Source organism: Paramisgurnus dabryanus, chromosome 6, assembly GCF_030506205.2.
Source record: "Paramisgurnus dabryanus chromosome 6, PD_genome_1.1, whole genome shotgun sequence".
NCBI classification, from domain to species: Eukaryota; Metazoa; Chordata; class Actinopteri; order Cypriniformes; family Cobitidae; genus Paramisgurnus; species Paramisgurnus dabryanus.
The window spans coordinates 2,535,943-2,552,773 of record NC_133342.1 but is presented as its reverse complement, the minus strand read 5'-3'; the positions used below and the strand labels follow the sequence as shown (position 1 = coordinate 2,552,773).

The 16,831-nt window shown below is 42.6% G+C and overlaps 1 protein-coding gene across 5 annotated transcripts in view; it reads right to left on the bottom strand.

Moving 5' to 3' along the window:
- LOC135744203 (NACHT, LRR and PYD domains-containing protein 1 homolog) overlaps positions 1 to 16,831 on the bottom strand; it is a 45,702-nt gene that overhangs the window by 16,187 nt on the left and 12,684 nt on the right. For all 5 annotated transcript variants that reach the window (XM_065262204.1, XM_065262200.1, XM_065262202.2 and 2 more), the window contains 8 exons: positions 8,238 to 8,354; positions 8,071 to 8,109; positions 6,205 to 7,852; positions 5,028 to 5,102; positions 4,832 to 4,906; positions 4,277 to 4,531; positions 4,017 to 4,103; positions 3,303 to 3,418 (listed from right to left, as the gene is read on the bottom strand). In XM_065262204.1, the coding sequence (XP_065118276.1) occupies positions 3,303 to 3,418; positions 4,017 to 4,103; positions 4,277 to 4,531; positions 4,832 to 4,906; positions 5,028 to 5,102; positions 6,205 to 7,852; positions 8,071 to 8,109; positions 8,238 to 8,352 (2,410 nt within the window). In that variant the 5' untranslated portion in view covers positions 8,353 to 8,354. The remainder of the gene's footprint in view (positions 1 to 3,302; positions 3,419 to 4,016; positions 4,104 to 4,276; positions 4,532 to 4,831; positions 4,907 to 5,027; positions 5,103 to 6,204; positions 7,853 to 8,070; positions 8,110 to 8,237; positions 8,355 to 16,831) is intronic.

The window sequence follows — 16,831 nt, the reverse complement described above, 5'->3', positions numbered from 1 at the left end:
ATAATCTGAGCATCATGTCCACGCAAAGGCAGCTCAAATGCAGCACAAAATTTCGCCCAGAATATCACGCAGACTTATAAACAGCAAACAGGGAAATAATAAAAGGCATTTGACTTACATAGCATGCAGTTAACGTTAGCCAACCCGTTTGCCTGGAAAAAGCATGTAAACTCGACCATGATAATATCCATCCAGCTTCAAAATGGCAGCAGTCATCCCCACTCTTAAATAGCCTGGCTCAGACCCTGACGACCTCAACAACTATCGACCAATCTCCAACCTTCCTTTCCTCAATAAAATCCTTGAAAGAGCAGTGGCTGCCCAAGTTCAACATCACATGTCTCAGCATGAGCTCTTTGAACCTCTTCAATCTGGCTTTAGAACCCACCATAGCACTGAGACTGCCCTCATTAAAATCACTAATGACCTCCTGCTCGCTGCTGACAATGGCCTTTTCACCATTCTTATCCTCCTTGATCTGTCTGCAGCTTTTCCAGTTTCCCATGCCATCCCCCTTCGCCGTCTCTCTGATCTCATCGGCCTCAGTGGCACAGCACTCTGTTGGTTCCGGTCCTACCTCACTGGCCAGAACCAATTCATTACTTTAAATGGCTCAAACTCTGACCCAGCACCCGCCAACCATGGTGTGCCTCAGGGCTTAGTGCTTGGTCCTCTGCTGTTCACCATTTACATCTTACCCCTAGGTCATATTATCCGTAAACATGGACTAAACTTCCACTGTTACGCTGATGACACGCAGTTGTATATCAGCACAAACCCCTCTTCCCAGCTTTCACCCACACATCTTGTCAACTGCCTGCAGGAACTCAATGACCACTAACCTACTCAAACTCAACAGCAATAAGACCGAGTTCATGGTGGTGGCCCCTCCACCTCTGCTCAGGAAAATTGGAGACCTGGCCCTGGTTGTTGATGGCTGCTCTATTTCCCCATCTCCTGAAATGCGTAATCTGGGTGTTATGTGGGACTCCACCCTCTCTTTTCGGGCTCACATCAACAATGTCACTGAGTCCGCCTTTTACCACCTCAAAAACATCTCACGACTCCGGTCTTCACTTACACACTCAGTAACTGAGACACTCATCCATGCCTTCATTACCTCCCGTCTGGACTACTGTAATGGTGTCCTCTCTGGACTGTCCACCAAGGCCCTTAGCAGACTTCAGTATGTCCAGAACTCAGCTGCCAGGGTTCTAACCCACACAAAGCCATGGCAGCATATCACTCCCATCCTCAAACAGCTCCATTGGTTGCCAGTTAAGTCACAAATCACCTACAATATCCTTCTGCTAACTAACAAATGTCTCCATGGACTCTCTCCACAGTACCTCACAGATCTACTTGACCCCTACACTCAGTCACGAGACCTGCGGTCCTCTGACAAGGACCTGCTGGCTACTTCACGCACCAGACTGCGGACTTTTGGGGACAGGGCCTTCTCTGCCAATGCTCCCAGACTCTGGAACAGTTTACCACCTTGTGTCCGCTCTGCCCCGTCCCTGCTAATGTTCAAAAAGCACCTCAAAACATCTCTTTGCACTACCTCCTTTGTCCCCTAACTCCCCCCTCTCAATTTGTTAAGCGACCTTGGGTACTATGAAAGACGCTATATAAGTCTAAGTTAGTATTATTATTTTTATTATCCTGCTGCACAATCTGGTTCAAGCTCCTTAATCATTTATTTATTCTGTAGCTAAAAGTTACTTGCAATCTGCAACGCTATTATGAGACTCTGAAAACGATCCAATCACATGAGGTTAAAGACATAAAAAACTATATTGATTCGTTTACAACATAAGTGGGAAGGTTTGGGCCCACAATCCTGTGCCCCAGGGCGGATCCGAAACCAGCCAATTAGAGCTCAGCCTCAGGTCATGTTTTTACCCTTTTTACTGACCTACATAGACACTCATTAGGGGTGCTCCCCAGACACACAAACATGACACACACAAAATGAACTAAGTTTTGATTTTGATTTTTTAAATAAATAAACAGTGAAATAGTATAATTAAAGATTTTAATTTGTATTAATTTGCTTTATATATTTAACTCTTTGTAACATGTTAAAGTAGCTTTTTTCTCTGGCCAACTTTTGGGGGCGGCGCCCCAGCACCCCCTAGTGACCAGCCGCCACTGTCTGTAAAGTGTTTATTTATCTGTCAATAAATATCTGTTTTAATCGCTACATCGTGTTGAAGTCATTATTTATATATTTTATAAAATACAATGTTATCTAAATGTAATCAAAGAGCTCACGCGGATTCTTTTTTCAAAATAAAACCCAGTTTTTTCTTGGTTTGGAAAACCAGTGTAATAAATACTTGGAGCGGGCATGGGGAAATGTATCGGAGTAAAAAGTTAACTTTGTCTTTAATATTGTAGTGGAGTAAGAGTAAAGGTAGATGCAAATAAAACAAACTCAAGTAAAGTACAGAACCCCGCAAAAAATACTTAAGTAAAAAAGTATTTTTCACATCTGTCTACACCAGGGGTGGGCATCGAGGGCCACAGTCCTGCAGAGTTTAGCTTCAACCTTAATCGAACACACCTGAATGTCATTTCCAAACAGTCCTGAAGACTTCGATTTTTCAGCTGTGTTTGATTAGGGTTGGAGCTAAACTCTGCAGGGACACTGGCCCTCAGGACCAGGAGTTGCCCACCCCTGGTCTACACCCACCCAGTCACAGAGTCTACACATCAAGTACATTGCACTTGTTTCCTATTACACCTACACAATGAGACTGCTTATTAATTTTTACTGTAATATTGATTTCAGATGAATTTTTTTCTTTGAAAATCAGTTACATTCAAATGTGTAACCAAATGGTACTAATTATCATAGAAAATATTAAGTTTAATTTTCCACAATCAGGCATACTGTAAATGTACAGTATACGTTAAAAACACAAATTCAAATACATGCAGAATGGTACATGTAATACTAATAAAGCAGGGCTCAACATAAAGGACTGCCCGGTGGCCCAGGGCAAGCGTGAGAGACAGTCGGGCCAGTTAAAAGTATTGTCACTTGCCCGATCGGGCCAGTGCTTCACCCTCAGTCACTAAAATATATTTTCATCAATGTATATTATTTAACATCTTATATTTTATAATTATGTTTGACTTTTGAATTATTATTTTAAAAATATGTAACACTGACAATTTTTATTGGGGCCAGTGAAAGTTTTGGCAGGGCAAGTGAAAACAAAATGACAATTATTTTGCGTTGAGCCCTGTAAACCATCAAAAATCCATAAAATCTTTTAGTTAACCTAACATACCTTCATAAGTCACTTCATCAGAGCCCTGGCAAGTCACACAAATCCTAAACATCTGGTTGCAGCTCAGTTTATGCTCTCTAAGTGCACATTTTTCAGATTGCTTGGTACATCTCAACCTATAAAAAATCAGACACAAATTGTAAGCACAAATTACATTTGTCACAACTGAGCTCTTCACAAACCTGAAATGCTTTCTATAGTGTATTTTTATTAATATGATTTATGTAACTTTGTGCAAGAAAGAGAAAACTTATGAAGTTTGTACTCACTGATAATAAATGTGCAAAGAAGGGGTCAAAATATTAAACATCAGTATGCTGACTTTCTCAAGCAAACTACTTTTGAAATTTCATTTGTTCCTCACAAAAAAGCTATCAAGACTAGTGCATTAATATGAACCAGTCAATGTTTTATAACACTTTCGTGTGGTGTTGTTGGTCTTTTTAAAGCTCTTTATAAATTATTATTGCACTGCAAGTTGAGAACATATGAACACCCAGAGCAGTTGGCTGCAATCACTGCAGCACCTGGGGAGCAATTGAGGTAAATGAGTTTTGGTCAAGGGCAACACAGTCATACTGTAACCTGCTGGCCGTGAAACATGAACAAGTGACGTTTAGGTTACGAGCCCGACTCTCTAACATTAGGCCACAACTGCCCCCCAGATGTACAACCAGAAAAAATAAGAGAAATATATGTTAAACCAATACAAACCCTTCAAATGTTAGTGTGCAGTTTGACCTTGTGTGTGGCTTTTGCAAGATCTTGATTCCCTCCTCCAGTAAAAAACTAGCTTCTATCCTACAACAAACCCACACATTAAACAGATTTACAAAATTACTGTAGATTTCGTAGCCTAGTAAGTTCATAAGAACAGTGCAAAATAAATGGTAACCTTACAATTTATCATATCTAAATAAGAGGTTGGCAACCTATGACATATGTGTATACATATACATTTATGTTTTTCTTACTTGATTTCTGTTAGACTGGGGCATTTCTGGCTGGTGCAGAGAGTCCAAAGAGACAAGCTTTCATTCAGACAGTCTACTTTCAGTTCCACCTTTTTTATTTCAGACTGAGATTGGATGGCAGACATCAGGTCATCCAAGTCCCCATTAGTGAGTACTTGAACAAACTTTGCCCAGTCGATAGGCTCAGAACGTGGCAGAGTGAGACAGAGTGAATGTACTTTAGATCTGATATGATACAGAAAGGTAATGCTTCTTCTAAAAACAAAAAGTTAATATCAATAACAGAAATCCAAAACAAATGTATGGTGTTATTGTGAGTCTTTAACAATATCTGAAGTCTTGTTTAGCATTAAAGAGTTTGCATCATCAGTGGTGATCAGATATCTTAAATACTATTTTCACAGCATGTATTGAAACACTTAAAATGTGTAAAGTTATTACTTTTCTTTTAAAAGCAGTTTCTTTTCAAAACCTCCCCATCTGTCTTATCATTTTCTCTAGTATTCATAATAAAAGTCTATTTAAGCAGCTATGTGTGTTTGTAAGACAACTCACCTGGATTCTTCATTACTGACTAACAGAGAAATTGAACCAACAGATGGAAAATCCATACGAAGAGCAGCATTAACACTGTAAATCACAGCACAAAAGAAATCAATGAATTATATTTGAACAATATTCACACTAAAGAATTATTGTGGATATGAGCATTAAACCTTATTTTGAGTCAGTGTTATTATAAACACATTACCATTGGCCCTGTCCTCCTGTAATAGAGCACATCAGATCAGCAAGAACAGAGTCTGTTGGTTCTAATAGATCCAACCTTCAAAATTAAATTCAGAGTATTACCATACAAGACTTATTACAAGATTAAAACATAATATCACTGTTGCATTTGTTTAATTCTTTGAAAAGTTATTTAAGAAAGAGGCAAGGTTTAACATTAGCCTAATAAGTTTAAAGGTCACATTTTTTCTGGTCCCATTTTTTAAACCCTAGTTAGTGTGTAATGTTGCTATAATAGCATAAATAATACCTGTAAAATGATCAAACTGAAAGTTTACTGTCAGGCGATATATTTTCTTTAACAAAATTCCCCTTTCAAAGCCTACAGCGAATGGCCGGTTTGGACTACAGCCCTCTACTTCCTGCTTTAATGATGTCAGTGACTGTTTCTCAATGTCAAGGAAGGATCCCTGGAAGCCAGAATTTTGAGGATGCTACATCATCGACATCTGTCGAAGGACTGTTACAATGTCATGGATCCTTGGAATTGCAACCAAGGACTGAGTCCTTCGTTCGAAAAATATCCCATATACAGGAAAGGATGCATGTGTGTATCCTTAGCGCTCTCAAATCACCCACAATCCTATGCGTGCAGTGCCGAAAGCACACCTTTTTACTGACGTAATGACGCAATGACGTCCACTTGCTAGCCCATTTACCTGTTCTCCAAAAAAGAGGAGCCTTGCCTAGCCTCTGAAGGAAGTGACTTGGAAAGACCAGTCCTGCCAAAGAACTATCCTTGACATTGAGAAACAGCCTCTAGAACAGTTTTTGGACTAAACTCCGCCCACATGAATACGTCAGTCAGCAGCTAAGCTTACGGCAAGCTAAGCTGCTATCGAATCGCAACACACTAAACAAACTACACAATCAGAACTCTATGCGTATTTCTGAAGGAAGGACTTCATAGAACAAGGAAGACATCAGCCCATTTTTAGGACAGTGAAATCAGCGCTATACAGATAAGTAAATTGTGTGAAAAATACTGTTTTTTTACACGTGAAACGTGAACACATGTTATATTGCACACTGTAAACACAATTAAAGATTCAAAAACACAGAAAGAACGGGACCTTTAAATTCTTGAATAAAATTGCCTATATATACACTTGGGGACTGTTTTGGATAAAAGTACTTACACTATTCTCTTACACTTGTGAAGTACAGGCAGAATCATAGACAACTTTTCAGGTGTTAAGTTGCAATACGTGATTTTTATTTCTTCAAAACTTTGGCAGAACTGACCACAATACTGCAGGGCCCAACAGTCTGTTCGGCTAAAGAAACCACCATATACAAAAATCTTATTCCAGGATGTCATAGCTTCTTGCACAAAGCTCTTTTCATGGACTTCATAGAGACAGTTAAGAAAATATTGAGGAGAACCGTTTAAACCTTTAATCTCCTCTAAATGTTTTTTTAAATGGGCTTCTGTGTCTTTAGAAACAATGAGACCGTGTTTCTCAAGTGTGCACTGCAACTCCTTATTTAATAGACCAAAAGCAAATTTCCCCACATCTCTAAAAGGTAAAGCTTCATTGAGTTTCCTCATGTCCCGATCTGTATCCAGACAGACACAGTACAGAGCAATAAAAAACTCCTGAAAGCTGAGATGCATGAAGCTGAACATTGTCTCCTGCTGGATTCTTCTTTTGAAGAGGTACTTGCATAAAAATGGAGACCCATCCTGATCTTTCATTATTTCATCAAAAGTTTTTTTATCAAACAGGACTCGTTCTTTATGCATCCCTCTCTCTGCCAGTTGGCCCAGACTCCTCAGCAGATCTAATTGATTCAAACCCTGACTGTGATGGTCCAGTAGAGTGAACACGAAGTCAACATATATGGATGTGGTTGTTTCTAAACCACTTATTACCTCGACACCTGGTTTAAATCTTTCCTTGAGAGTTGTGCAGATGATCCAGCAGATAACAGGAATGGAGCAGGCAGTCAACAGGGTTTCATTCGACTTCACAAACGTATAAGCGTTTTCAAAGAGTCCCTCATCCTGAAAGAACTTCTGGAAATACTCCTCAACCCCCCTTTCAGAGAAGCCCATAATCTCAGTGAAACGCTGAGGATTCTTGAGCCGTTTGCTTAAAGTGTCTGTAGCTGTTGATCTACTGGTGACCAAGAGGAAGGATTTTGCCTGGAGATGTCCTTTCAGCAGTTTACAAAGGGTGAGCACAGGTGTGCATCTCTTGTCTAGATCTGTGGGTGATGTCACGTTATTATCGTCCTGTGGGAGTCTGAGTTCATCAAACCCATCAATAATGAAGAGCACTCTCTCTGGTGACCACTGGAGCATCTGTGAGATCTCATCTGAAGTTAAACCACAACTCCTGCTCAAGAGCTTCAACAAACTCTTTTTACCAGGAATGCAGTTAATTTCTTTACACTTCAAGTGAAACACAACATCAAATTGATCTTTGTAGAGGTTACCAGATGCCCAGTCCATCATGATCTTCTGCACAACAAAAGATTTTCCATTCCCAGAGTTTCCCTGCAGTATGACAGCTCTAGGAGTGATCCCACGATCATCTGCGTGAAACAGAGAGTTCAGGACAGATTCATGACTGCTCCTGGAGCTGAGGACCTGCTGAAAACTTTCTCCTTTTGAGGAGATCTCCTCTTCTCTTTCTTTTTGATCTCTATGTTTTTGAATGATCAGAGGTTCAGTGTAGCGCTGACACAGCAGCACATTTTCTCCAGCCAGGGAGTTATACTCTTTAAAACACTGGTACTCACTGCAAATATCCTTTTTATACTTGCAAATCACGGGGTTTGCTGCAGAAATAAAATGTTTATTGTGTATGATTAGAGTCTGTTAAAACATCTAGCTATTTTTTACATTATATACAATAAGACCTTTTAAAAATGCCATAAATACAAATGTAAAACCACAATGTACAATTTTACCTATAATACTTTAAATTTAATATTATTACTTTAAATATTTTAAATATTTTTAAAAAGAAAGTCAAACAATCAAACTTATCATTCACCTGATGGTTGTGTTTCCACAAAGTCTTGGTGAGAAGTACCTACAGAAAATGTAACACTTACTTAAAGAAATGATTTTGATTATAACATAATATATCCGTAAAAGATATCTACATATGGTATAACATCTCAGCCTTAAAATAACTAACACAACACAAATGTGTCTTACCAGAAGCATTATGTGTTATGTAAACATTGCCTGCTATTGTATTAGAAGTGAGTACAGGTGCAGTAATATGACTTCCAGTCTGAGCCACAGCACTGACATTATGAGCTCTAGACATTTCTAGAAAAAAGGGAAAATGTAAGCAACATATGCAAATAATACAATATAATACAATGCTTAATGAATAGACATATTAATATGTTGTAATCTGTTACTAACCCATCATTTTCTGGTGCATCTAGTTTTTTTTAAATAACCAGAAGTTTAATTGTACTAACACAACAGTTCTGTTTTTGTAAGAAAACACATCACAATTGGAAAATAGATGCTGTAAATACTAAAATGTTCTAGTATACAAAACTCAGAGTCGTATAAAGAGAGAGTTACCACCTCGCCGCCACGCGGTCACGTGATTCATGTAACGTTCTACAGTTCCAAACCAAGCTGTGCTGTCAATCTGTTTGCATAGGTTTTCAGCTATTTTAGGTAAATATTGGTTTGAAATGTGAATTGATTACAATACTTACTATGTTTTTGACTTTTTTTTACTAGGGAGTGATGGAAATACAGTAAATCAGTTAATAAAAATTAACAGTTAATGGTGACCCAAAAATAACAAAGTTATCTATAGCCACTACAGCAACAGAGTTTATCTTTTATTTTTGTAGCAAAAATAGGGCTATATAAATGGCTATCAATCTGCTAAAAATTCCTACACTTTTACAATATTAAAAACACAAAAAAGATAGCCGATGCGGTTATTTGTAACAGTGAATCATAACAGAAACACACTAAATTCATATTTAGTTATATTTATAAATACACATTAAATGTTAATATATTATACATGATTTTCGAGGATACATCACTCATATTACCTACCAAACACAATGAAACGCATAGCAGCATTGTGAAGCAGTAGCCGTTTCTCAATGTCAAAGAAGGATCTTCGGAAGTATCCTTGACATTGAGAAACGGCCTGTGTGACTTTCTTATGAGGCATTTAGCTTCTCGCTGTTGCCCCCTAGTGTTACTCGTAATAGATAAAAAAAATATGATAAGTATATATATTAAAGTAGATGGCCAACAGTATATTAAACCATTAAATATTATTCACACATTATACACAACTCATTAAAATATAAAATTTTAACTAGTTATTATTAACAATAATCATTACCTACAGCAGAGTTCATAAAATATCACCGTTGACTATATTCATGAAATGTCTGAAAACGTGAAGAGAAACAGTAATTTCATCGATTTACCAGCAGGTGCCATTGAAATGAATGGGCTTTATTGCTGCGTTTGGAACAATGGCCGTTTCTCAATATGCGTTCTTGTCTGTACTTATGTTCTTGTGGACTTGTAAAACGTCATCAGTCGCGGCCCAAGTAATGTTCCAAATCAAAGGCTGTTTCTCAATATGCGTTTTTCAGCAATCTTGCGTCCTTGTGTCCTCGCTCTACGTCATCATTAACAGTCGAAGTTCAATTCCAATTCTCAAGAACACAAGTACAGAGGACTCGTGAAAATACCCGAATGAGTTCTTGATAGCGAGGATGCTTCAAGTGCAGACTTGCGCGCTGAAATCTGGGGAGGTCACGTGACCAGCAGGAAGATCGCACACATCTCAATTCTTAGATGTGCGTTCTGTGTTCTCGCGACCTTCTGAGTTCGTTCTTCCGAGGTCGCCTGGCAAGACCAGTCTCCACGAGAACACAAGTCCGTTCTTTGCGTTCTTGGAATTGAGAAACAGCTAAAGTTTGCATCAAGCCAAGTTCACATAACATCCCCGGATTTGTTCTTGATCCGCCCATTTTATCGAGGATGCATCAGGAGGTGACTTGTGCAGACTTCTGACAGCCACGTTTCCCAGAATGCATTTCGCGTCAACTGCAATGAATTCGAAATATTCGAAATATTACTCTTTCTGTGTCATAAAATTACGATTTAAGAGCTGTTTAGTCGAGAATATAGATGAATAAACTTCAAGTGGTCAATTAGTAAAGATAGCGCCTATAGACGGTTTCAGCAGTAACAACATAAACAAGCGGCTGTCGGGGTCCACACGTAACTTCCGGTAAACTCCGCTAATAATAAATAACCACAAAGTACTTTAAACGTAGTTTATTTATATAACAAGCAAAAAAACAACTCATAGATTACCTAGGAAACCAAAACATTTGTTATTTTCGACGAGGCATTTGTTCAAGAGATCAGTTTAGCAACTAGTCAGCCCATTAAAAAAACGAAACCAGAAGTAAACTTCGGATCCAGACGTGTATCATGTGCGTCCGATGAAACCGTCTATATTAAAATTTCCTTTTGGATATGTGAGTTCCGGTGAATCAGCGGGTGGTCAGCAGCTTATAAACCGACGAGGGCAGCTTCATCTTGGCAAGTCCTTCTGAAATTTAGGGTTTTTGCATTTGATATATTTTGTTAAAAAAAAAAATAGCCAGGACTGCATGTATTGGTTAGACTGAATGACGACCTCAAGTACTCTCTGTTCCATTTGCAATATAACCGGACTCGCGTCCTCCCGTCCTCGGGAGTTCGTTCTTCCGAGTCTGAACTTGCAAGTCCCAACTAGGAAGGACGCAAGTCCGAACTTGGCGTACTTGGTATTGAGAAACTGCTAGGGTCTGTCCATACAAACTTCCCTCGTCCACTTGACGAAGTGGAACGCACTTCAAAATGGCGACAGGGATTCCCCGAGGGGAATTGTTTAGGGAAGTGAGTGGAACTCACCCCAGGAGGTGACTTGTGAGGACTTCTGACAGGCAAGTTTCCCAGAATGCATTTCACGTCAACTGCAATGAATTAGAAATATTCAAAATATTACTCTTTCTGTGTCATAAAATTTAGTTTTAAGAGCTGTTTAGTCGAGAATATAGATGAATAAAATTCAAATATTTCCTTTTGGATATGTGAGTTCCGGTGACTCAGCGGGTGCTTACATCGATGAGGGCAAGTCCTTCTGAAATTTGCGCGATCTCAGTGCCCTCGCGATCTCTGCCCTCCGGTGTCTGATGGTCAAACATAAAATATTCTCTGTGGATATATTGTAGCGATTTTAAAGGAGGGGCTTAATGATAATTAATATTTAATAATATGAATTATTAATATTTTAAAACACATTCTCCACAATCCCAATTAAGGGAAACAAACATAAGCTCAAATGTAAAGTACTTACAATGGATTGTAATAAATTATAAGTATGTGGATCAAATAAAGGTCTTGGGTGTCTGGCCAACACTCGTCCAGCGAATGTTTAGTATGACACTAAAGACTATATTAGGATGTAGCTCTCTTGGCTAAGGAGATGAATATCCTAAAATTGATCCAACAGCTTTAAGAGCAGGTAGCGATACCTTTAATGATTAGTGACTCCAGGTTATGAGCATGAACTACAAACAACATCATGCGTGATACAAATCAGACTTTATTGACCAACTAAACACAAACTAATCTAAACATACAAACACGCACACATACATACAGTTCAGCATTGGAAGAAGGTAAAGGTTTAAGTAAAGAAAAAAATAAAGCATGAAGTTATGGCAGTATTTGTAATTCAGCAGATCAAAGCCTAAAACGAACCATCAGTTACTTAATGCGAATGCACCTTAGTTAAAAAGGGAAATAATGATGCGTGTTGCATCAGTGAATAAGACTAAGTATGATACTTGCATGTCTTGCCCATTAAAAGAAAGTGTCCTGATGTAGTTTGGTGAGGCTTCAGTTGATCTTGGCTGAATGGATTGATGAGAGAAAAACCAGCTTGATGCAGATGATCCTTAGTAAATGAAAAGACAAGGCGTCGGCCTGGCACAAACTTAGAGGTACGCTGGAAACGTCTAGTTTCGCATCCTCATTCTGATGAGAGTCCTGAAAGGACTCAAATGTATCCAGAAAGAAAAACTTAAGAGATGTGTGTGCTCCACACACACACAACTCAGATAAGAACTCAGATAACAACTCCCCACTCAACTACATCTCGCAACTCCATAAGATTCAGCAGAACTCCGGGTGTGTTCTTATCAGTGGCGGCTGGTGACTTCTTTTTCTGAGGGCGCACGATGCGAAGTTTGTCACAACATGTATGTAGCCCGTCATGTGTGTGGTACGTAATTTCAAAATATGTGTTCTGGGTTTTGAGAGATCGTATGTGCATCACGTGTCCTGCCAAAATAAGTGCCTGCTGCAGACGCGTCAAAGGGTTTATGATAAAAGAGACGCTCGCGTTTGCCAGATACTCGCATAATCTCATGCGTAATCAGAGTTTAATGTTAAGGGAGTGTCTTTTGGAACATGAGCGTCTCTTTTATCATAAACGGTTTTGACGCGTGTGCAGCAGGCACTTATTTTGACAAAACACGTGATGCACACATGATCTCTAAACACGCAGGACACATATTATGGAAAAGGGAACCACACACATGATATTTCAAACACTTATTTTGAATTCGCGCCCCTCGGATGAGGAGTCACGAGCCGCCACTGGTTCTTATGTAGGGGTTTTTAAGCTGTGAAGAGGTCACACCTTTAAGATGTGTGTCACGGCCGGGGCGGACCCAAACTAGCTACCAGGCCACGCCCCTCTCTACTTTCCACCTCGAGGAGGTTCCCAAGACCACCCCAATGACCAGACAGATGAGTATACTAAAAGGAAGGGGAAAAAGGGGAAGGGCAGTTTAAAAATCTGCTTCTCGCCTCCAGGGCGAGTTGGACCAGGGGATGGGGGCCAAGGGTCTTCTTCCTTGTTTCTCTTGAGCTCGTGGCGCCCTCCGCTTACTCCTGGAGGCAAAACAAGGAAAGTACAATTAATGTTGGTCCAGCACCGAGTCACAACTTATCTGACTGTTGTTTCTGTCTCTCTCTTGCCCTCAGGTCACTCCGTCTCGACCTCACTGGACGCAGGGGATCCACCACAAGGTGTGGCTGCAGACACAGGTAAGTTACCCTCTGTACAGGTAGGTTACTCACAACACTTGGGCCTTTGGTTCGCTCCAAAGCATACGTGGAGACAGAGGTAAAGGGTTTCTCACCACTGACACTGCTTGGTTTTCTTCGAGGCGTTGCTGCAAACACAGGTAAGTAATACACTGCACAGGTAGGTTACTCACAACACTGGGGCCTTTGGTTCACTCCGAAGCATTCGTGGAGACAGAGGTGAAGGGTTTCTCACTACTGACACTGTTTGGTCTTCTTCAAGGCGTTGCTGCAAACACAGGTAAGTGATACACTGCACAGGTAGGTTACTCACAACACGGGGGCCTTTAGTTCACTCCAAAACATTCGTGGAGACGGCGGTAAAGGGGTTCCCACTACTGACACTGCTTGGTCCTCTTCGAGGCGTTACTGCAAACACAGGTAAGTGATACACTGCACAGGTAGGTTACTCACAATACTGGGGCCTTTGGTTTACTCCAAAGCATTCGTGGAGACAGAGGTGAAGGGTTTCTCACTACTGACACTGCTTGGCCTTCTTCGAGGCGTTGCTGCAAACACAGGTAAGTGATACACTGCACAGATAGGTTACTCACAACACTGGGGCCTTTGGTTTACCCCAAAGCATTCGTAGAGACAGGGGTAATGGGTTCTCACTACTGACACTGTTCGGTCCTCTTCGAGGCGTTACTGCAAACACAGGTAAGTAATACACTGCACAGGTAGGTTACTCACAACACTGGGGCCTTTGGTTCACTCCAAAGCATTCGTGGAGACAGGGGTAATGGGTTCTCACTACTGACACTGTTCGATCCTCTTCGAGGCGTTACTGCAAACACAGGTAAGTACTACACTGCACAGATAGGTTACTCACAACACTGGGGCCTTTGGTTCACTCCAAAGCATTCGTGGAGACAGGGGTAATGGGTTCTCACTACTGACACTGTTCGATCCTCTTCGAGGCGTTGTTACAAACACAAGTAAGTTACACACTGCACAGGTAGTGATTAGTTTCTCTCCTCTGGCTCGGGCCTCAACGTGGTATTTTCTTCGCACAATCTGCACGGGGCCCGGGCGGCTTCGGTTACTGTCAATACAGCACACACACAGCAAGCTTAGTGAAACACACGGTAAAAGTCACACTCACCACAGCACTCTGCACACGCACTCCACGGGAAGTTAAGACTTGGCCGCCTAGGTCTTGGCTGCTTGAGAGGCGGGTTGGGCGTTCTACACGCCAGCAAGAGAGAAAAGATTTCACAGATGAATATGTTCAACAACGCCCCTCTGTGTCTCCTGGTTACCTCTTCGGCTCACCTACGCATTTAATCCCCGCAGGGCCGGTAACCTTCAACACCCCCACAAAGACACCAGTAACTCCTCTTCTAGATAGCACAGAGCGTTTGTTTCGATTGTTTACTCACGCTTTGTTGTCCAACCGATTCCCCAATCATGCATCCAACAGCGTCGCGTTCTCTTTTCCACATCCAAATCACACGATAACTTTCTTACTCCAACGTTTCCAACCTCTCGTCTTCCCTAAGGGATTAAAGTGAGTCAACCCAGCCGATCTCCACTGTAGCAACAAGCGCAAGCATCAGATTCAAAAAGTGCCACCAACAACACCAACGGACATCTTCAAAGGTCTTTATATGCTCAACCTTCTCTCCTTATCGGCCTATCAGTGATCGCTGTGTCGATCGCTCTCACCTGAATGTTATCGGGCTTGATTTAGTGTTTTTTGGGAAACCCCGGGAATTCCGGTGTTTCGCATTAGTCGTCCGAGCGGAACCAATCTCACACACTTTTGGTTCCGCCCTCACAGATCGTCACTTGGTGACATCCTCCCCCACCGGAATGGTTCTAGTCCCTAGAACCGCTTCCTGTAACCCATTCTCCGTACCGGTTTGGTGGTCGTCCCCGGTTCTCCCGCTGGGGCCGTCGTAGAGGGGACACTGGATTTAACTCAGCGGGTAAGTCTTCCGGCTCCCTTGGAGCCTCCGGGATCGGTTCGTTCGCCGGTTCCACTACAGCAGGTTCCACTACAGCAGGTAAGTGCTCAGGTTCCGCTGGGGCCTCCCGAGCCGGTACATCTACCGGACCTCCTGGGACTATAACCCACCCTTCGATCCAAGGAGTAACGGGTACAGGCTCCTTCGGGGCCGCTTCCATGGGTAGTGGGGGGTAGTTTGGACAAGGGCGGATCATGTTCCGATGGACTACACGATCAGGCCCAGACTTCCCTTCCGGCTGGATGGTATATACCGGCTGTCCCGGCCTCTGTTGGCTCTGGACCACGTAGGGCCTGGCCTCCCACCGGTCGCTCAGCTTACCCTTTCCTAGCCTTCGGTTGTCTCGCACTAGGACCCTCTCTCCCGGGAGCAAGGGGGCTTCCCGCGCCGTCCGATCATACAGCCTCTTGTTCTTAACTCCTGCTTCCTGAATCCTCTTGTTGACCTGTTCGTAGGCCGAGCAGAGGCGGTGGTGGTGTCGCCCTACCCATTCGGTCACGTTCTCTTCCCCTTCACTTCCAGCCGCCCTGAACAACAGATCTGTAGGCAGGCGGATGTGTCTACCAAACATCAGGTACGTGGGAGCGTACCCCGTGGTGCTATGTACACTGTTGTTGTAAGCTTGCAATAGATTCGGCAGAGCACTCACCCAGTTGTCTTGACGTGTCCGGTCCAGGGTCCCCAACAAGCCCAGCAAGGTTTGATTGAAACGCTCACACCCCCCATTCCCTTGGGGGTGGTAGGAAGTCGTGTGGGTCTTCGTGCAGCCATACAGCTGACATAATTCCCGGATGATCCGTGATTCGAAGTTGGGCCCTTGGTCCGAGTGGAGGAACTCTGGGCACCCAAATGATTGGAAGACCGCTTTCCACAATGCGGTAGCTGTGGTACTCGCCGTCTGATCCAAGGTGGGGATGGCCCAGGCGTACTTGGTGAATAGGTCGGTCACGACCAAGATGTTCTGGAAGCGGTCCGTAGGGCGACCAAAGGTCAGGTAATCCATTGCGACGATATGGAGGGGGGCTTTAGCATGAATGGGGACCATCGGTGCTCGGGCCTCCTGTCGAGACTTGAACAGAATGCATCTGGGACAAGCTTGAATAAATGAACTCACAGACGTCTCCATTCCAGGCCAGTAAAAGTGTCTACGTAGTAGGGACAGCGTCCGCTCTTGTCCTTGGTGCCCCATCTGATCGTGATATGCCATCATCAGCGCCCGTACCTGGCTTGGAGGTACCACGATCTGACTGGTCTCTTCTCCCGTCCCTGGGTCTCGAACGGTCCTGCATAACACACCTTCGCAGAGTTTTAATCTTTCCCACTGCCCCAACATCTTCCGGCTCACCTCTGTTTGTCCTTGTTGCTCCGCGGGAGTTGGTCGTCGGCCTCGTCCTAGCCACTCACCCAGACTCCGCAGCTCACGATCCTCCTGCTGCCGGGTCCTCCACCGGTGGGGGTCCCATCCCCAACTTACAGGCACCGCCTCCTGCTGACTCCCCGGGGCTTCCACTACCCCGACCGTCAATTTCTCCTCTTCCAATCCTTCCTCTCGTTGGGTCAGGCCCCTCGGGTCTCCCCTCATCGGCAGCCGGGATAACGCATCGGCATTGGTGGGTTCCCGCCCAGGGC